Raw genomic sequence first — 22,621 nt, forward strand, 5'->3', positions numbered from 1 at the left:
CATACTCTGGCCTTTCCTCTTTGAAATTGGAATGGCTACTCTGCCTTCTGTAAAAGGATACGGTTCAGCCTACTTTCATAAAGTTCAGAATTTGGTGGGCAGTTTCCTTTGAAAGTTTACATTAACTGTTGTGCCACTCAAGTCTCCATATGGAATTGTTTAAGAAGTTTAAAGCCTAGCAATAAATACCTGCCTCAGACATACTGTAAGCCTTTGTCTATTGAAATGCAGCAGCTGTTTCATTACTTAAACATACCAGGTAACCACGGCTCAAGAAATAGCAAGTTTATGACAGGCAGCCGTTCTGGTCGGGCTGTAGTCAAAGCGGCAGAGTTTTGTTCGGGACTTTAAAACTAACACTCAGAATACCCCATGGCAAGCACTCTTGACGGCCTCTTCTACACCACTCACCCCACCAGAAGTTCTCCATCAGAGAGAGAATCAAAGAAGTGGATCCAGCTTTATTCTAAAATTGTCTGTGGCAAAGCAGCACATGATTCTGTTTGAACCTATCAACATCGCTACATGATTTTACAATTTCTCTTCTTATACATGGATAAATTAAGGTTCTGAGAGGTTAAGTGACTTGTCCAAGATCACACAATGAAGGGTGGCAGATTCGGGATTAAAATTCAAGTCCCACTTATAGCCTGATGTTCTTTCCTTTACAGCATCAAATAATGGATATGGCAAAGTTATGAAAACTATGTCAGCCTTCTCAAATTAGGGGGCTCCTTCCCCTACAGAACATAGATGGGGCATCTTCCAAGAGGGTTAATCTTGCTTGAAGATTTAATGGGGTGGGGGGAGGAGAAGAAAACTAACTGGTTCTTAACTGGTACGTAATTTAGAACATTATTTCTCATATTAAAACAAACCCAGATAATACAAATTAGAGTATAAAAGGTTTTATGAAAATTGTTAAAGACCAAATAGGAAACTTAAAGGCATTTCACACTTGGGGTGTGAGCTATACCTGTGCCTCTGGGCCCCTGTTGGAACACATTCACTGTCTTGGCCATTGGCACTTTGGTGGAAAATCAGTAATTTGTGCTCTAATTTCAAAACTTACTGTAACTTTAATGGATATGAAGGGGGAAAGGACATCTTAAATACCACAGCATTGACTTATTTCCATGGGTCAGGAATTTATACCTGGATTTTCAGGTGAGAAAAATTCATTAAGGATGTTATTTAAAAGCAAAAAATCCTTAATTGACATTTAAAACACATGCAGGAAAGTGTATAATTTGATGAATTTTCACAAAATGAACACATTCATATAACCAGTTTCCTACTCAAGAAACATATTACCAGGACCCCAAAATCCACCCTTGCCCTCTCCCAGTCACATTCCTCCCACCAACCCCCAGCCAAGGGTAACACTCTCCTGATTTCTCAGAATGCGCATTAGTTTTGCCTGTTTTTTTTTTACTTTGGAATCGTACTATGTGGTCCTTTGGCTCTAACTTTTTGCTCAATATTATGTTTATAAGAGTCAAAGGATGTTACATTTTAAAGAAGGAAAACCTCATCGGTCTTTCAAGCTATATACCTGGAAAAAGGAAAAGAGGGTTAGGCATATTTGAAAAAACTGTGAGACCTCAAGGAGTCACAAAATTGTAACCAATCCCCACTTCAAAACTAAGCAAAATTAAACTTTTCATTGAATTTATATATAGATAGATAAATAGATATTCTTGTGATTGAGAGAGAACACTCTGTTCCATAGTGCAGTCCTCCAATCTAGAAACAAAAGGATTTTTTTTAAATGGTCTTCTTGGTAAGCAAACTGTATGAAAATCCTAGAAATGTCTCTCCTATTCTGAAGGCTTTAAAATGGACAAAGAGGGCGGGCAATGGTGGCTCAGAGGCAGAGTTCTCGCCTGCCATACCCAGAGACCCAGGTTTGTTTCCCGGTGCCTGCCCATGTTAAAAAAAAAATGGACAAAGAAAGCTTAAAAGCCAAACATTACAGATTGCTAGAGAAGGGTTAAAGTAAGAGAGAAGAACATGTGGAACGTTTTTAATGACCTCACATTCCTTTACGCTGAGCTGAACGACATGGTGCAGTGATGCCTGTTTATCTAGCCTGTAGAGTTTGAGCTGGAAGGAAGTTTTCTATGTGAGAATGTTTGTGAACCATTCAAAAATGTATAGATATAGGTGTTATAATTAAAGCATAAATATTATTTCAAATATCACATCCAAGTATAATTAATATTATGTTTTGTGAGGTAGGTTTTAAATGCTATCGTCTAAAAGGGATCCATTTGGTCCCTAATTTTGCAGTACCCTTGCTTAAATATTTGTAACGTTGTAATATACAAACTTTTCAGAAAGTCCCTGAAGTGTCTGGAAACCCCCAGAAGTTCCCCTTACCTTTGTTTCAAACTCCAGTTGTAGCCTCACAAGGCTAGGCTAAACAGTAAGAGGTTGAAGGGCCTTTCTAAGATGCCACTTAAATGCAATATAAAATGTTAACTTATGGTAGCCCATGACAAACTCTGGGATCTGTCCTGTAACTACTTGTTGAAGAGTGCTTTGAAAACTATTGCTTTTTTTTCTTTCTTTGCTGTGTATATGTGTTATATTGTACAATAAAAAAGTTAAAAAAAATGGAAGGAAACAAAAAGAGAAGCAGATACTACATATTGGAGCTTGAGACCAAAAGATTCATATTAAATTATACAAGTTTGAAAAAAAATGTTAACTCATGCTGCTTTTTAATGTCATTTGATGCCTCCATTATTGCAGTAGCTTTCTATTTGTCTTCTTGCCTCTATTTACCTAATGCCAATTTAGCCTACATACAGTTAAAAAAAAAAAAAAAGCTTTTTTAATTATTATATGTAGCTAGGCAATTTATAATATTTTAGGTAATCCTCGCAACAATTCTTAAGGTAGCTACTACTGTTATCCCCATTTTACAGATGAGGAATCCGATGATCAGAGTGGTTACTCACCCAAGAATGATAAGAGTTACAGCTAGGACTCAAATCCAAAGCTGTCTGATTCCACAGCCCATGCTCTAAACCACTGTACTAAATTGCCATTTCTTTCAAGCTAATAATGCTCATGTTATTTCAGAACACTGCCAAATCTTTTGGAAAGTCGGAAAGTTTTATATGTAACATTTTAATGTGTAAGAGTTGATTCAAGGCAGATCTTTAATCAGCTGCTGAAACAGGCCTTTATTATTTTATTTCATGGTTTGTTTGACAGTTGCTTCTTACTTAATTCAGATCTGCTTTAAATCTACTCTTGGAAGGATCTTCTTTTAAATTGTGCTTAATAGATTCTAAGTGATACTCCAGTAAGATGTAAGGCTTCAAAATAGCTTAACCTAGTTGATAGTCATTGCCAGGAAAATTGTCTGGTGTTCGAGTTTCAAGTTGCACCATCTATCCAGGCACATACACACCCAACAGTGGAAGATTTGTGCTAATATCTATAACTCTTGGATACCTGCAAGTATGTTTACAAGTGAATAAGTATTCAGGGAAGGAAATGAAATGTTCCTCAAGCTAAACTTACTTTCTTGACTTCTGATTTTTTATTCTCTCACTTATCCAGACTTTAATGTTTGAGGAGTCTTTAATTGTTCCTTCTACCATGGCCTTCACATGTAAACAGCACTAAGTCCTGTTGATATTTCCTTTATAATGTCATTTCTACTCCATGACACCTTACCAAATTAAATTACCATCTCATGAATTACCTATAATAGCCTTCTAACTGGCTATCTCCACTTCCACCCTTGCAAATTCTTTTTCAATCCAGCCAGATTAATTTTCCTAAAAACTCTCTTTTATTGTTTTACTTGCTTAAAAGCCTTCCAAAGCTCCTCATTGCCAAGTGGATAAAGTTCAAACACTTTTCTTTGGCATTCAGAGATTTCACATCTGGCCCCAAGTTATCTAGCCAAATTTACCTTCCACAATTATCACACATAAACTCTCTATTCCACCAGACAATTCCCTGAATACATCTTATATATTAGATTACTTCCACATTTGAAAAACTCTTGGTTTATAAAATACATGCTGGAAACTCTTTATTTCACTACAATGAAGCTATGATTTATTTGAAACTTTTAATTGGTAGAATTGTTTACATGTTTTGGTACTTTTAAAAAATAATGGGGGGGCGGGCCGCGGTGGCTCAGCGGGCAAAGTGCTTGCCTGCTATGCCGGAGGACCTCGGTTCGATTCCCGGCCCCAGCCCATGTAACAAACAAACAAAATACAATAAAACAAGAAAATGTTTAAAGATGTTTCCCTTTCTTCCTCCCTTCCTTCCATCCTTCCTTCCTTCTCTCTGTCTTTCCTTTAAAAAAAAAAAAAAAAAAAATAATGGGGGGCGCGAGGGTAGTTAAGTGGTAGAATTCTCGCCTGCCATGCAGGAGACCTGGATTTGATTCCCGGCCCATGCACTTCCCAAACAAACAAACAAAAAATTCAACAAATGGTGCTGCAATAATGGGATATTCACATGGAAAAAAGAATGAAATGTGACCCTGCCATACAGCATACAAAAATAATAATAATGATGATGATGATGATGATGAAGCTATGAGCTTAGAGTCTTGTTACCTCTGAGGTAGACATTTAACTACAATTTAGGAATTTTGAGCATCTTACGGTGTTCTGTTATCTGTTGAATTTGTAAAAATTAAATATATTTGTCTTTGACCTTTCTGATAGATGCGCAGTGACTCTGGATAAGTGTTACCTCTCATTTAAAGGAGAAAATAAAAAATCCAAATAGATTATTTTTCAAGGCTCAAGTTAATTGACTTACTTACTACTGTATACCACTCTAAAATAATGATGCTTAAACATAAATTGCCTTTTCTAAGCACTCAATCGAAGTGGAATAATAGGCTAATAGGAAGAGCAGTAGGCTAAGTCAGAAGATTTGGGGTTCAGCTTATTGCCATGTGACCCTAGGCAACTTATTTAAACTCTCTGAGCTTCCATTTCACATCTGTAAAACTGGAATAACAACACATTTTTCATAGGTAGATGGTGAGAATTAAATTACATAACTCGTGAAGGCCCCTGGAACATACCATATTTTTAACACTTTTTTTTTTCACATTTAGTATTTCTAAAATGAGAATGTGTATTATATTCAATGGCATCTTGATATTGTGCCACAGTTTAATTGACAGTGTTATTTCTTAACAGCACATAAAATAATGGTCATAAAATCAATAGCGTCTTAGATTTGATGCAACTGAGTGTTTGATGCTCTCTCCCTCAGAGTTGTGCAATGTAGACGTCCTCTGCATGCTCGTCCTACTACGGAATCCCCCTCCCTACTAAGATTCTTGTCATATTTTTCATACTTTAGTTTGTTCTTATATATTAGCTAACTATGGAACCTCATACCAGCCCTTATCACTGTTAACTAGCTTCTATTGTAAATTCATAGAAAGCAATGTGTCTCTTCCACTTTTCTTTGTAAATCAAATTGCATAGTATATAAGGTTCTGTGTTTAATAAATATTCTCTGTTGGTGCTAATTCCACTTGTGAGACAGCACTGAAACTTGGGGTCTTAATAATATTCCAGTAAGTAAGTAATATTACTTACTTAATAAAAACTAAGTAAAAGACTAGGAATGCCAAAGCATGGAAAACTCGTGTTATTACATAGGTTTCTTTACATCATTGTTTCCTCTTCAAAATACTGCTGCTTACTTTGTGGTACCTCCCCACTTCTATATGCCAAGCAGCCTTAAATAAAATAATGGAAATGCCTGCATAGCCAACAGACCCTGTTTAGATGATGGCAGAATTTGGGCTCTCTCTTTAATCAATGTTATAAGACAGAGGGAAAACTGTTACTGGCACCAGTTTTGTGGACAGGGAAATAATGAAGAAAATAAGAGTATATAGATGCATAAGGTAACCCTTCTCCCAGAGTGGACGTTTGTAGACTTTATCTACAGGCTTTGAATATCCCTGACATGATTAGATCATTTAGTCACTCATTCATTCCCATTTTTATTTTTCTGTTGTGATCTGACAGGTTAAAGATTTCATAAATTCAGAGCTCCTAGCTCAGTTATACTCTTCAGAGGATCAAAATACTCTGATGGAGGAGTCTGCTGAGCAAGCACAGCGCAGGGATGAGATGCTTCGAATGTACCAAGCCCTTAAAGAAGCACTTGTGATCATTGGTGACATCAACACTGCCACAGTGTCCACCCCAGCTCCACCTCCAGTGGATGATTCTTGGTTACAGCACTCTCGCAGGTAAGAATGGTCCCCATGTCACCTGAGGCCTGCTAAGCTTATCCAATATCATTTCCTGAGAGAGCTTTCCTAAACTAGTATTAACCTAAAGAAAAAGAAGGAACAAGATATTTATCGTTCAGGAGTGAGAGGGTCAGATTGTACCCATTCCCTTCAAAACCAAGCACAATGCATTCTTCTCTTCTTTTTTAAAAAATGATAAAACATCCAAAACATTTAATCACCCCAGAAGAAATCCTTATAATCATTAAGCAGTTATTCCTCATTCCCTCTACCTCCAAGCCCCTAACAATCATCATTCTGCCTTCTGTCTCTCAGGATTCACTTACTCTGGATATTTCATATAAATGGATTCAGACTATTCGTGGCCTTTTGTGTCTAGCTTCTTTCATACTTAGCATAATGTTGTAAGTTTCACCTACAGTGTAACATCTATTAGTACTTCATTCCTTTTAATGGCTAAATAATATTCCATTGTCTGTATTAACTACCATTTGTTTATAAATTCATCTGTTGATGGACACTTGGGCTAGTTTCACCTTTTGGTTATTGTGAATAATATGTCTGTGCACATCAGCTTTTTTTTTTTTGAATGCCTGTTTAGCATTCTTTGGGGAAGGTACCTAGGAATGGAACTGCTAGGTCCTATGGTAATTTTATATATGAATTTTGGGGAACCACCAGACTTTTCTCCAGCAACTGCACTATTTTACATTCCCACCAGCAAAATATGAGGGTTCCAATTTCTCTACTTCCTTACACTTATTTTTCATTTTTAAAATTATAGCCATCTTGATTGATGGGAAATGGTGCTTTATTGTGTTTTTGTATTTGCATTTTCCTAATGTGTAATAATGTTAAGAATCTTTTCATGTACTTGTTGGCCAATTGCATATCTTCTGTGATAAAATTTCTATTCAAATCCTTTGCTACATTTTTAGTTGGATTGTTTGTTTCTGTGCACAATATATTCTTATGGAATACTACACAGCCATTTAAAAGTTCTGTAAGTACTAAAATTAAAAGTCAGTCAAGGTAATGTGAATCTTAAAAATAAATCATAAAGCAGAATGTATAATGTACAACTATTTATGTATAACAAAGGAATTTTTATATAGATAGAAAATATATACTTTTACACATGTAGGATATAGTTAAAACATGTCAATTAACTGCTATTGATGTTTGTCCATAGAGTGAAGGGATCAGCAGGGGAAACTTACTTTTTCACTGGTTACCCTTTTATACCTTTTGACTTTATTACACGTATCTGAGTTACTCAGTCAAAAAAAAAGTTGTTTTTAAAAGGTAGTCACTAAAAACTAAAAAATATTTTGTTAAGATTCATTCAGACAAAAAGGAGTGGGCAGACTGGTGTTTTTCTTTTTTCCTCAGGTCACCCCCTCCAAGCCCCACAGCCCAAAGAAGGCCAACACTGAGTGCTCCCCTCACAAGGCCCACATCTGGCCGAGGACCAGCTCCAGCCATTCCCTCTCCAGGCCCCCACTCTGGGGCGCCCCCAGTCCCATTCCGTCCAGGCCCGTTACCTCCTTTTCCTAATAGCAGCGACTCATTTGGAGCCCCTCCGCAAGTTCCCTCTCGGCCCACAAGGGCCCCTCCCAGTGTTCCAAGGTAAGGAGCACAACAAAAATCGGTGGGGAGGCTCTTTGGTTGTCTTCTCATAGTGTGACAGACAAAATCTATTTGAAAATGAAAATTGCAAAGCACTTATGGTGCATGTTGCAATTTTCACCCTAGAGGAGGATCATGGGAGAATTGCTGAGCCTGTTATACCATTTAAAAACCAATATGTGGTTGTTAAAACCTCCCATTTATCAACTGGCACAAAATAAATGGAACCAAAGAAAATTTAGTCCAAAGGACATTTTAGCAGTCGTTTGTAAAATTTGAGGACTTCAAAACAAAAGAGCAATGGCTGGGTTGTGGCAAGCCATGTGCTCTGTAAGTCATGAGAGTATCATGGGCTAAGGCCTTGCCTTCTTTATTATCAAAAGAATTCTAGAAAATCAGTCTTCTCAAGGAATGCTATCCATCTGCCCTCTGAACTATAACCCTTAAACCCAAAATTATTAACTTTAATGTAGGCTGAGTAAAATCTGGCCAATTAATCTGCAATTGTTTTTAAAAAGCTGTGCTTATACATTTTAATAGAGGCAATGATTGCAGTGCACAATCACTAAGTATATATAAATAATAGAATGCTGTGCATTTGAATAATACATTTTGACAATTATAAGCAGATTTTCAGGCCTAGTTGTCATACGAAATATCTAACAAATAAATGCAGCTTGAGGCATACTATAGTTGGAGCTATTGTCTCAGCTTCATACATTTATAGTCAAAATATATATAATGTGTAAAATTTATGGGTTTTTTAAATGGAAGCAGTTAATTTTTTTCAAAATCAGACTAATATTAAAGAAAGAAAATTAACCCATACAGAAAGTTCATTTTTTTCAAAATTTATTACAGAGGATTAAAATATTCTATGTTCCATGAAGTAAACCTACTATATATGTAAAACAGAGGTGACCTCAGTTTTTTTATGTGCCCACCCACCCGTGAAGGCTGAGTCACCTCACCCTCTAATTACAGTGCTTACATTCTATTTTGATCTTCTGGCTGACAAATGATATAAAGAGAAGGAAGGGAGACATAGCAATAATAGCAGGGGATTTGGAATCAGAAAGCCTGAATTGCTGCAGACCTCAGGCAACTCTTAACTAAACCAGGAATTCCTCATCTATGAAATGGGAGAAATCTAACAAGGTTATTGCCGAGATCTTAGGAGATGAGGTATTTAAAAGAGCTTGATAAACTGTAAAGCACTGCAGTTGTTACAATTATCATCATTTTGGTCCTGATCAAAGAGAATAAATGTACTCTTAATCCTATGTATATGTAGGGTTTTTTCTCTAAATCCTATGTGTTTGGCCTACTTGTTTAGAACTAAGCTAAATTTCTAGTAATTATAGTAATAACAGTAACACTTGTGCTCTCAATATGTGCTAGGCACTATCCTAAGAGTTTTACATGTGCATTTTTGTGTAAGGCTCACAACCACCCAGTGAGATTGATTATTATCCAGATTTTACAGATGAGGCACAGAGGTTAAGCAACTTGCCCAAGACGGCTCAACCAGTCAATGCTGGGACTAGGATTTAATTCCAAGCATTCTAACTCCAGAACGCAGGCGCCCAACCACTGCACCAGGGTTTTTCAACCTCAGCACTACTGATATTTGGTGTCAGCTGATTCTTTGTTGTGGGGTCTGTCCTGTGCATTGTATGATGTTTAGCAGCATCCTGCTCTCTACCCACTAGATGTCAGTGGCACATATCACCACCACCACCACCACTAGATGCTAAAAAAATGTCTCCAAACATTGTCAAATGTCCCTTGGGTTAGGGATGAAGGGCTGAATCCTCCCCTCTCTTTGAGAATGACTGCACCACACTATTCACAAGAATTTCCCTTGCATGGAAAAAAAAACACATGAATTCAATTGAGCCTCACTACAAGCAAGCTCAAATGTATTGCTTTAGAAACTCTCCAGTTCTCTGGGAATTTGTCTGTCATTGTGCCAGGAAGGTATGAAGACAATGGGGGAGTGTGTACTGGGTAGGGAGTGGGGGGCAGTAGTCCTATCCAGGAACATTGAAGTGGACTCTTTTGTCTGTTTAGCTATAAGAAGGAACCAGAGCAACCTGGTGGTGCCTGTCCTCGGGAATGAACGTGCATGTCTTGCCTGCTCGTTTGGCTGCTTTGCCTCTTGGTTTCAGATAAGCTGGCTTGCCAGAAGCCCTTCAGAAAAAATCATCTTATGAATGCTAAAACTGATTTGTTAAGCAGGGTGGAGTTGCCCTTGTTATTTCCAAGCTCACACGCAGAAGGCAGCTAGGCAAGAATTGGTCGCCTGCCCTGGACAGCTTGCACACCAGAAAAAGAGCTGGAAAGGGGAACTGCCAGGTTTAACGTGCCTGCATTGAAATACTTATAGGACAATGGTTTTGTTATTCAAAAATTCTAGAATATTCTCCAGTTAGATCCAGAGTTAATTTGATCTCGCCTTGCAGAGAGTCCCAAATTTAAAACAGAAATGAGAGTGCAGAGTGAAAAAGGAAAGTTGGTTTTGTGCTGAGCCTTCAAGTTTAAGTGCCAGTTCAGCACTTCGGGAGGGAAATCCCTCAGGGGTGGGGGCTGGGGGGGTGCACCTGAAAGAGCGAAAAAGACCCTGTTGGGATCCTACGCCTATTAAAGTTCAGTTTTAAATGGAGAATTCTGACCACATAAAGTCTGTTTTTAATAAAAGCCAGAGTAGGAATCCTACCAAATGCAAGCCAGAAATGGGGTTTAAGATTTCAAAAAAAGAGAGAGGAAACAAAAAGAAATAGCAGAGAGAGAGAAAAGAAAGGAGATGGCGGGGAGGGAGGGAGGAAGGGAGAGAAAGAGAGAGAGAGAGAGAGGGAGGGGGGAGAGAGGGAGGGAGGGAGAGAGGGAAAAAGAGAGAAAGAAAGAAAAAGTTAGTTGAGGGAGGCTCTTTTTGAACCTTTACCTTGATCTATTTATTTATGTATTCTCTTTTCCCTCCATTTTCTCTATTAAAAACTTAAAGTTGAAATACCATTATCCATCATCTCCAGGAAAACTACCCTTGGCTTTCCGAGAAGAAAGTTTGATTTTTTTTCCCCAAGTTCTTTGCTTTCTTAAGGGCCCTTTCTCCTCTTTTATCTGAAACCAGAAACTCATAATGTGACAAGACAGCACAAACGGAGTCCTGCTGGCTCCTGCTGGGCTTTAATAGCACAAAGTCCATAATTGAACTTTTAGAGACAAAGATTCTGCCATTTAGCATGCATGCAGCCATGCACAGTTTTCTTCTGGATAATTCCCAATTTCACTAGCAAGTTATGATGTTGACTTTAAAGAGCATGTATACTTTTAACACTATTCAAAGATAATCAAAGCACTTGGAATTTTTACAGAAACTATGTGCGTTCTGCTCTTTTAAAACCTGTTATTTCTTGCCATTCCAATGTAAAGGGAAAGGAAGGAGAGAGGAGGTGGAGTCATCTTTGCCCCAGCTTTTCTCAGCTGCTCAAGCCATTCTGGTTTCTGTGCATGCAGCCTTTCATTGAGAGAGCTGGAAATATTGCAAACTACATGCTTATTTTCATTTATTCCACTGGAACTAGGGGAGCATCTCTATCCCAAAGAGACTTACCAGTATGGATGCTTCTGTTATTAGTAAGATGAGTGTACACAAATCTGTGATTTGTGGAAATTTTTCTATTGCCAGATTATTTGGATTGCCCCTGCCCCCCACCCACGCAAACACACTCAAACCCACTCAACTTCTCTGAAGGGGCTAAAACACTGTTTGAAAATCCCTGCCAGCTGTGTGCCTGTTTAGCAAGATGATCTTAAACAGACATCACTGCCTCTTTTGGGTCCCTAGTCTCTTCCTTGAAGATCTTAATCTTCACCAAACACTAACATTAGGAATGATGTAGTTATTTTTGGTTACAGTTTCTTAAATTAGTTAATTCGGAATCACAGCCTTTGACAGTAACAGAACAAATTAACTGAATCAGAGTGTGTTTTTCCTGGCAACAGCTGACTCTGGCATTATTTCACTCATTTGTCTTCTCTCCTTTCCTTGGGCTAAGCCATTTTGCAATGGTCAAAAGGGGATAAGGGTGGGACAAAGGGTCTATATCCAAGGAAAAGTGAACTTCATTTACCTCATCGCTCAATCTTCCACTCAGCCCACTAACAACAACAACAAAAAGTTGAAAATGGAGTTACTTTCTTTTAACCACCCTAGTCCACCAAATCCGATGTTATCATATAAAAAATAACAAAAAAAAACATATGAAAGGATTTGGCCTTTACTCCAGGTCATCTGTATGACAGAAACACACAAGTGAAACCAAGAAATGCTCCATTTAAACAGTCTCTGGAGAGCCCCGTGGTGAAGCTGATGTCCCCGCACAGAACTCCACTTATGTCTCAGGACTATCCCAGGGTTTACCAGTTATATCTGTTCAATGGTTTATATGGTTTCATGATTTTACCTGGCACACTTTGAGTGTCACCACAATCCTACATTCTTAGTCATTTATTTCTAAATCAACCACCCCAAAAGTTATATAAATCCCTCTGTGTAGAGACAATTAATGCCCTTATGTTATTTTATGTATAAATAAAAGGCATTTGGTTCTCCTTATAATTTAATTTTCTCTTACATATTCAATCTTGATGGACATAATGCTTTATCTCTTTTACACAAATTATGTGGGGATACAATTGACAGTAAATACAGAGTCCCTTTCACTTAGGGATCAGATTTCGTTGGGTTTTTTTATTTTTATTTTTTCAGCCAGTCCCCCAATTTTTGAGGAAGGACAAACACATGATTCTTATGAGTGTGTCATTGCATCCCTAACATCAAGGTTTGGCGCCATGAAGGATGAAGCTGCGGAGCCTTGAAGTCATGGGCTAAGGGTACAAGGACAATTAAGCAACTTGTGTGACTGGTCTAATTCCTCCTCAGTCATGTACTGGTAGCACCCTGGCTTACTCTCCCTTCAGCGGCCCTCTAAATCTGATTTGTTTTAGCAGCTGAGTGTCATTTGAATAAATGATGAATTCATCTTGTGATTTATTTCAGCCTTGCACTTTCTATTTCCTTAGCTATCCTCCCTATTTAAGAAATAAATACATTTATAATTAGTTATTTTGATCTTTCAAGGAATGGTTTATATTTTTAGCAACTGAATTTAAAAGTCAATCAAATAGCCCTGAAGACTGAGAAAAAGATCAAATGAGAGAAAGGAGGTGTAACTGGGAAATTAGGATTTAACAAATGACTATGACTACTAACTCCTATAGATATTTCGTTTTAGTGTCTAACATTTTAGAATAGCCAGAAGGAAATACCTGAAGTTGTTGAACTGTAATCCTGTAGCCCTGATCTTTGATAATGATTGTATAACTATATTACAAAACAAATTTAATTAATTGTGTACTTACGATGGGTGAATTTTAAACATGTAAATTACACCTCAATAAACTTAAAAAAAAAGTCAATTTTTTTTAAGTACAGTTGCCAAAAAGAGAAACAACTTTGAGGTGTTCTTTCTAATTCTTAATATTTAAAGTCTCATGAGGCTACCATGTTACAAAATTTGTTACTGAGATCCTGAATGTAAGTAACAATTTGTTGCAGGTTTAACAAGACTTGTCATGATGTTTAATATACTTTATGAAAATAGAAATTTTGCCACATGCCATTCACTAAAGAAAATGTTGAATTCCATTTAAGCCCCTCAATTAAATATCCCATCAAAAGTCTCAAATTCCACTGTGATTCTGGTTGTAACATAATATTTCACTGAGATGAATCAATGATTAATGTCCAAGTTTTTCATTCTTCAGGCCTTGGTTTCAATCTGGTTTAAGTGAAAGTAAAATTAGTTTGGTGGTTTCCTTCTTGGGTCTAGCAAACGTGAGTTTACTTTACACAAACATCTCCATCCTGCCGCAGTTCAGAATGACTGGCAGTCTGTTTAAGCAAAACCTAGGAACAGAACTTCAAGTGTTCTGAAGATCAGAATTTGGGAGCTTTGCAGATGTGTCAAGGTAGACTTCAGATTGCCTTTCTATTTTCAATGTGTCCCTTATCTTACTTTTCCAAATGTCAGAGGGAGAAAGGTAAAAGAAGAAGGAAAATAAAAATTAGGATCTATATGAGGTAAACTACGCTTAATATAAATGCAGGCAGACAGCAGGCAGCAGTAAATATAACACTATGCTACTGTGAGCCCAATGGTAACTGCCATTGAGTTAACCAAACACAACTGCTTCCATGTCCCATGACTAATAGTAGCAAATAGTTCTGTCATTGTTCTCTTTGGGACTCTAAATTGCTAAGCTTTAACATTGAAGGGAAGGCCTCTCTGAGTCGAGGGTACCCACCCCTGTGCTGGGTTCCACCTGATAGAGGAAGACAGCCAAGACAGGAGCCTGGCAAAGGAACCACTGGCCAGTGAAAATGCACAAATGATTATTCTTCTTCTTGTGGCCAGTCAGCAGCAAATTGTCATTAGTTGGAATCTGCAGAATGTTACCATATACAAATTGATGCAAAGAAAAAATTCTACCCAGTGTAAGCAGAAACACAGTTGAGACACACAGAGACTAGTATCTCTGTTTTATCACTGTCTTCTTTTCTCTCCCCCACTGCAAAAAAAAGAATGATTTTATAGGGGAAGGCTTTGCATTCAGACAGTTAAGGGTAGGTGGTGTGATTTTCAGTAACTTCAGAGATTCATGGCATAGCATGAGCTGCCGGAGCCTTCTCCCTTGCCTGTGACTCATCAGCTATATAAAAGATTAGATGTGACATTCAAATAATGCTTACTACAGTTGTTTTAGCCAATAACCCAGAAATTAAAGATGAAACTGTAAATATTGCATCTTTCACTCAAAGCATTTCTTAAATGCCCACCTCCAGTGATATGAGAAAGGAGTTGAGGATTTAGTTGAGGATTTGATGGCTTTTGACTGTCACAGATTTATTGCTGCTTAAATGTAGACATTTAAAATGCCTAGCATTGAAATTTTAACTTATTCATGCCAATATAATATAAACATTTTCTGGGGTAATGTCTGAATCTCAATATATATTTATACCCTGTAGTTGCCAAATGAAATCCTTAGTTCCAGGTGGGTTGTGGTGGCTCAGCAGACAGAGTTCTCGCCTGCCATGCCGGAGACCCGGGTTCAATTTCCTGTGCCTGCCCATGCGAAAAAAAAAAAAAAAAAAAAAACCCTTAGTTTCCAATAAAATCCATCTGGCTCACCCAAAGTTGTTGCATAAAGCATGTTAGACTTTTGGTTCTGGTCAATATGTTAAAAGCAGGATGGGGAGGAGTCATTATGGAGGGCATTGGATTTGGGAGAATCTCTCTATGAATTGTTGCCACATCACTAGTAATTAACTGTAGCTTAGATCTCCTGGCAACTCTAACTAAAAATAAAAGAATTCTTGCATAATGCAAAGTCCACAGCCACAAGGCATTAGGTAAGCTTCACTATGGAATGGTACTTCCTTTTCCTTCTGGCTGCTTTTCAGGCATTACAGCCAAATAATAGGCAAAATCACAAATAGCAAGTGCTCTAACTTCTCGATTTATTTTTCAACTATTCTCATAAGCACTAAGAAGCGTCCATTCCTCTTTTCTAGTTGAAATTATTAGTTCACTTGAAATCATAGAAAGAACATAGCCCATCCGAGCATTAGAAAAAAAAGATGCTTACTCAAAAGGGCAAGCAGGAAAAGTCTCAATTTCTCATTATCAATGGCAAGGCAGAACCTTCCTGACGTCAATTGCTCAGAAACAGAAAATTCCAAATATTCTTAAAAGCCAATATTCCCCTCTCCTCCACTGGGAGTTTTTTTGAGCATTGAAAAAAATAGGATAAGGTGTAAACACTCTTCTTACCTGCTCTTATGTAACCCAGTGATTGTATAATATTAATATGATATATAGAAATGTGCTCTATTTCTTCCATGTTTTTGTGGTAGAAGGGATAATATAGCAAGTTACATTATGAACAAACTTAGAGCGAATTTAAGTTAACAACCTGGAGAACCGCAAAGTAGATGTGCCACTTCAGGAGAATCCCCAAGCATTTTTGTTCACTTTAAAAACTAAGAGGTGGGAAGCAGTGTGAGGTCTCAGGTGGCTTCAGGTTTTGGGTCATCATCAATGGAAATCATCTTATTTTACATTGAAATACACCAGTTGCCTCCATCATGTAAATATTGCCTGTATTTGGTTTTACATTTTCATGAGGCAACATTAACTAAATTTATTTTCGATCTGTTTACTTAAATATATAACTCTCATTTGGGGAATTTTGCTTATCTCAGAAGATCAATGTTTGTTCTTATTCATCTAGAATGAGCTGTCTAATTCGAATAAGAGATGAAAAAGACTTTTAAAGGCATTTTGAATTCCAAAGAGTCTAACCTGAAATTATTCTACTTGGGAATGCATTTTTGTGTAAGATGTGTTCTGTACCATGTGTATTTTTTAAAGTTTGTTTTGGGATTATTCTCAAAGCCAATTTTAAGATGGAATGAAATTTTCCCTAAAATGTACTCTTAGTATCATGTTCAGGGGCCTTTGCCAAATACATCTGTACCACCGTTCACACCATTTGACCACCATTCATTAAGGAAAAGCTCTAAACATTGAGGAAAATGTCTACTTATTTCTAAACTAAAATTGCTTTTTGCTTCTCAGTAGAGTTGGAAAATATTTTAATAACTAGAATAATAAAATTTCACGTAAGGCAAATTCTACCCTAATTATTGCCTCTTGAGGTGGAAAATTAAGGAAACATTCATGTATATATTAACTAAAGAAACCACTGCAGTTATTTCCTTCCATACACCTAGGTCCAAAGCCAAAATAAAATCTATGCTCTGCATTCCTGTAATTCATCAATAGATCTTGATTAACTTACTTAAATGCCTTATAGTTCAGGTTATGACTCTGTAATAAGGGATATTGCTATGATTGCTTGATTTGTTTTAATATTTCAAACACTCTAAGTTTCACTATCACTACCTTAATACTTAATACTTGAAACCTATAAAGTATATTGAAAACTCATTTTAAAGGTCATTTTCTTGATGTGTGGATTAATTATATCTTACAGATTTCCTTTTCTCCAACTCAGTACCCTTGATGAATGACTATTTAATGTCCATTGCTCATTCATAGTCTTCTAAGTGATTGAACAACACAGGGTAGCGTTCATGCCAATAACTACTGGACTACTGCATTGTTCCAAAGTCCCCTTTCCTGGGGAGCAAGAATTTTTCAGTAAAATATTTTTAAGGGTCATAAAAAAATCCTTGCAATTTATAAGTACATTCATAGTCTCTGTGGACTTATCAGTTCACATTTATCAGTTAAATATTATTTCACAGTTATCAATTAGAATGTTGTTTTTAATAACCAAAATTGGGATTTCTAATTTTTATGGGTTTTATATCACATTAAATAAAAGTGCATTTTTAGATGTAAAAATGTGTAGCTAGAATAATGAAGGCAGTCCTGGCTCCAGTTTACAGAGCAGTGTTAAATTGGAAAGGCAAGGACTAACACATTCCTTTTTACCACATTCTCAGTGCACCCCTGCTTTGTAAACCCCCCCCCCTCCATCCTTCTGATTTCCCTTTTCTCTCAATTAGGCCACAATCCAATTATATAGGACAATCTAACCTTTAGTTACTTATGTCGGACACCTGTCTTTTGGCTGTGTTTGGCAGGCCAGCAGGATGAGGTAATAATCAGAAGAAAATGTTCTGGTTCTTTGGCCTCATCCACACATATCACTCAAAACAGTTCTTTGTGGGTGAGAGCAGAGTTGCTTTGAGATCCCTTGGTCTAACATTCTCTGGGAGTGTAAAGGAGCAAAGCTGTAAACTTTTTTGATCCCTTTAGAATAATAGAAATATAAATATATCTGCCTTTGTCTATCCTTTCAGCAATGTTTATGGACAGTTAGATCTAAGTGGAAATTGAAAGCTTTTCATTTATAAACATTTTGGCTTTACTTTCTCCAAGTCCAGCCGTCTTCCTAAGCACGGCCTCCTACGGTCATTACAGCAGTGCTTTCCTAAAAGCATATTTTGTAGACTATTTCTCCAGGATGATGGCAGGTTTTGTAAGACAGATGCCTAAAAGACATATGGTTTTCATAGATTTTTCCGTCTAGACTAGCTTTATTTAGTGACTTTTGGTCTGAATTGGTCTAGTTAACGTTTCTGTAGGAGCTTGTATAAAAATTTTAAATGTGGGCATACCATTAAGGTGTAAAACAAAAAGTTTGACTTCTTATTGGCAAGAGTTTAAAAGGGATTGGTTGAAAATTCCCCTCAGGTTAAGTAATTCTGATCATCCTATATGCCCAGTTGCCCATTCAAACTCCACAACAGTCTCCAAAAAGGAAAGGCTTACTCTAAAAATCCGATAACTGTTAGATTCATATACTCCTGCTTTCCTGAGTAAATTTTTTTTTTCTCCCAGTTGACGTGCGTGTGTTAGAAAGCTCTAATTCTTTCTGCAGACTCTTAACATGGCCCAGGGGACATGTGATTCCTTGCCATTTTAGCACCAAATTTTAAAAACATAGCATTTCCCTCATTTCAAAAAGGGTTTCAACAAGCCACTGAGTAAAGATGACTGAACTTTTAGATTTTGTGGCGCGTTCAACCAACAGTGAAAATTCCATTTTAAAATACGTTGTTTGAGCCAGAGTCAAAGAATTATTTAGAAACAATAGGACATTTTCAGAAGAAAAGAAAGACATCTAGACTTGCTCAGAAATTGGCCTTCTTTTGCTCTTTCTTAGCTCTTAAGCTAACTCCACAGATCCAGTCTCATTTAACTGCATCAGAAAGACTTGGGGAAGGGAGGAAATGTGGGTCGGTCTGTCTCCACGAGTATCATCACTTGGCTTTGCACTAAGCATTTAATTGGACTTAGTCACATATTTGCTCATTGACATGGCAGTTTGCAAAGCACACTGCCTCTCTGTTTTTTTGTTTGCTTAGATTTTTTTGTTTTTAAAATTTGAGCTCTAAGGCATGTTAGAGCTCCCCCAGCTGGAACTTGCTTTAATCGCTGGGATTTTCATTAAGTGGCAATTCTTTGTCTCCATTTTAATCACTAGGACTAGTATAAGTGACTAAAAAAATATCTAGTGCATTTGAAACTGGACTTTTAATTCAGTTCGCACACAATAAGGCAGAAATGAAATGTTGATGCAACACAGATCTTCCCCATGTCTTCAAATTCCTATGTGCTTTTGTGGTTAAAAAAAAAACAGGGATTGGAAATTTAACTTTTCTATCAGTATTTTAAATTACATATATAACCTCTCTGAGGTAAGACCCCAAGTCATATACTGGGACTGAATTTCCTGCTTTCTCAAAAGGGACAAAAGGTCTTTTCTATTTTTCTAAAGCAGATTGGATTTTAGTTACATATACTGATTCAAAGTGTCACCTTTTTCTTTCTCATCCTTGCTTCCTTTTCTTCTTTTCCCTGACTTGATGATGACGAAGGAATGTGAATTTTAGAATGTAAGCTTGCCTCTCAAGTGTCTAGTTCTCAGCATCTCCTTCCCCCAATGATGGGAGTCTGCCTTGGTGCCTGAGGTGAGGGGAAAGGGAGTAAGAAAAGGATGGAAGATGGGGAGGGTCAGAAGTAGTTTTACTCCACCCACCATCAATGAGAATAGTTCCTATAGCACATAAGTTCTTGGAGGTCACTTTGAGGATTTCTCAAACCAAAGGAAGGAAGGGAGGAAGGGAGGGAGGGGGAGGGAAAGAGGGGGGAAAAAAACTCATTGAAAGGGACACTGCCTAAATTTCATTCAATAGTCATGTGCTTGTAAATCTTTTTTTAAAAAAACACATATCCTTTCTCTCTGTAAGAGTTTCCTCAACACTGTATTCCCCTTACCTTCAGCTTCTTTACATCTCTTTTAGACCTTTCCTCTCCCTAACTTATCTAATTATTCCCAACTAATGATAGAGTATAGAGGCCAAAATATAAAGCATTAATCTGAAAAGTTATCTTTTCAGAAATTACATATTTTTTTGGCATGGGCAGGCTGCGGGAATCGAACCCAGGTCTCTGGCATGTGAGAACTCTGCCACTGGGCCACCGTTGCCCGCCCAGAAATTATATTTTAATATAACTAAAAATCCTCTACATTGTTTATTTTATTAGGATTTGGGACAAACCACGTAATTTTGGTACTTATGCTGAAGAATAACACTTGATTTCTCAAACTGACAGTACTTTATCTAGCCTTTTTTCTTTGCATGGACTATTTTCTGTTCTTAGAATGCCAGCTCCTTCCTGCTTTCAGACATTTCTTCCAACCACCCAATCTTCTTCCAATTCCAAGCTAGATAAGGTATCCCTGAAACTCCTGTCATTGCACTTATCCAGCTATTGTCACTGTTTACTTGTCTCTTTTCCCAGCTTCTGAAAGCCTTTCTGAGCAGTGACTGTCTTTATTTCTGTACCCTAATTTGTGATGCAGCGCCTAGCACGTAGGCAGGGCTTATTGAGGAAATGAAAGAACGTAGAATTGGTTGACTTGCAATGCTTAATCAACATTTATTTTGGAATTAGTCCAATATTTAGGGTACTTTAAAAACTAATTTAAACTTTCTCTCTTGTTCTGTTCTATTGAAAACCTTGCCAGGGTGTATGCTATTATAAATTCCTTTTTACAAATCACAAACTAAATAGAGTTAATCAGAGCAAATGATCGTTTGTACCTTTTTTCAGATTATCTGTACCATCCCTTTGGGTAAAATCCAAGTGAGTTATTTAAGATAATATAAAGAAGTGTGACAAGGCAGATCATATTACTAATTATCTCAGAGACTAGTTTATGCAGGATATTATGTTTATACCATCAAATTAAAATTAGAAACTGTTTTTCTCCTTACATTCTCACATCAAATTGCATAAATTGGTTCATACTTTCCAAGTGACATACATTATAAAATCATGGGTTCATTTTCACTGAGGAAGGAAATACTGGCTCTGATATGTAATAAGAATCACATTAGAGAATTCCTTAAACCTTTTAAATGGAATCCAAGTCCTATGTCCTTTCAAACATCTATTGTAAATGATTCTTGGATAATTTCAGTTTATTCTATTACTAAAGCTGAAAAAGGCCAAAGTATGCTGACTAGTGTCATATCGTATTGTGGTTTTATTAGAGAAGTTGTAGAAGTACCAAGTTCCCATCCTCCCCCCACCCCCACACACAATTTTCCCTATTTTTAACACTATTCATTTGTGTGGTACTTTTGTTATCATTGACAAAACAATAGTGTTATAATTATACTATATTACAATTATACTATTAACTGTAGTCCATATTTTACATTAGGGTTCATTGTTTTGTACAGGTCTATGGTTTTTTAAAACCTTTATTCTGGCAATATATATATTTATATATATATATATATACATATATATATATATAACTTACATGTAACCACTTTGAAATATACAATTCAGTGGTATTAATTACACTCACAGTGCTTGGTACCATCACTACCATCAACCCAAATACAGACTGTGTACCAATTAAGCATTAACTCCCTTTTCCCTACCCTACCCCAGCCCCTGATAACCTTTTTCTAGTTTCTTACTTTGTGAATTTGGAATTTCTAATTATTTCATATTAGTGAGTTCATACATGCATATGGCTTGTTTCACTCAATATGATGTCTACAGGGTATATCCATGCTGCTGCATGTATCAGAACTTCATTCCTCTTAACAGCTGAATAATATTCTATTGTGTGTATATAGCATATTTGTTTGTTCATCAGTTAATAGACACTTGGGTTGCTTTCAGTTGGGGGCTATTGTGAATAAGGCCTCTGTGAATATCAGTGTGCAAATATCTGTTTGAATTGCTGTTTTCAGTTCTTTGGCGTATATACCTGAAAGAGGGATAGCTGGGTCATACGGTAATTCTTTAATGAGCTTTCTGAGGAACCACCAAATTGTTTTCCATAGCAACTGAACCATTTTATATCCCTGCCAACAATGAACAAGTATTCCTATTTCTTCCATATCTTCTCCAATACTTTTTATTTTCTGTTTTTTTAATAGTAGGCTTTCTAGTGGTTATGAAATGGTATTTCATTGTGGTTTTGACTTGTGTTTCCCTAATGGCTAATTATATTGAGCATCTTTTCATACGCTTATTGTCATTTGTGTATCTTTGAAGAAATGTCTGTTCAAGCCTTTTGACCATTTTTAAATTGGGTTGTCAGTCTTTTTTTGATGTTGAGTTGTAGGATTTCTTATATGCTCTGGCTATTAAACCCTCATCAGATATGGGGTTTCCAAATATTTTTCTCCATTTCTGTAGATTATCCTTTTACTTTCTTGATAAAGTCCTTTGATGCACAAAAGTTTTAATTTTGATGAGGTCCCATTTATCTATTTTTTTCTTTTGTTGCTCATGCTTTTGGCATAAAGTCTAAGAAACCACTGCTTAACATAGGTCCTGAAGATGCTTCCCTATGTTTTCTTCTAGGAGTTTTACAGTTTTGATTCTTATATTTAGGTCATTGATACATTTTGTGTCCATTTTTGTACATGATGTGAGGTAGAGGTCCACCTTAATTCTTTTGCATATGGATTTCCATTTTCCCTGCACTATGTGTTGAAGAAATTATTCTTTCCCAGTTGAGTGGAGTTGG

At 36.9% G+C, this 22,621-nt stretch overlaps 1 protein-coding gene across 9 annotated transcripts in view; it reads left to right on the forward strand.

Moving 5' to 3' along the window:
• The window catches only part of DNM3 (dynamin 3), a 608,953-nt gene that overhangs the window by 565,812 nt on the left and 20,520 nt on the right, over window positions 1-22,621 (forward strand). For 6 of the 9 annotated variants that reach the window (XM_077156971.1, XM_077156974.1, XM_077156973.1 and 3 more), the window contains 2 exons: window positions 6,039-6,265; window positions 7,661-7,897. In XM_077156971.1, coding sequence (XP_077013086.1) covers window positions 6,039-6,265; window positions 7,661-7,897 — 464 coding nt within the window. Of the gene's footprint in view, window positions 1-6,038; window positions 6,266-7,660; window positions 7,898-9,970; window positions 10,696-12,741; window positions 21,337-22,621 lie in introns of those variants that run through there. The other 3 variants (XM_077156975.1, XM_077156976.1, XM_077156972.1) reach the window with 2 other exon arrangements.

This window comes from Tamandua tetradactyla, chromosome 4 (genome assembly GCF_023851605.1).
Source record: "Tamandua tetradactyla isolate mTamTet1 chromosome 4, mTamTet1.pri, whole genome shotgun sequence".
NCBI lineage: Eukaryota > Metazoa > Chordata > Mammalia > Pilosa > Myrmecophagidae > Tamandua > Tamandua tetradactyla.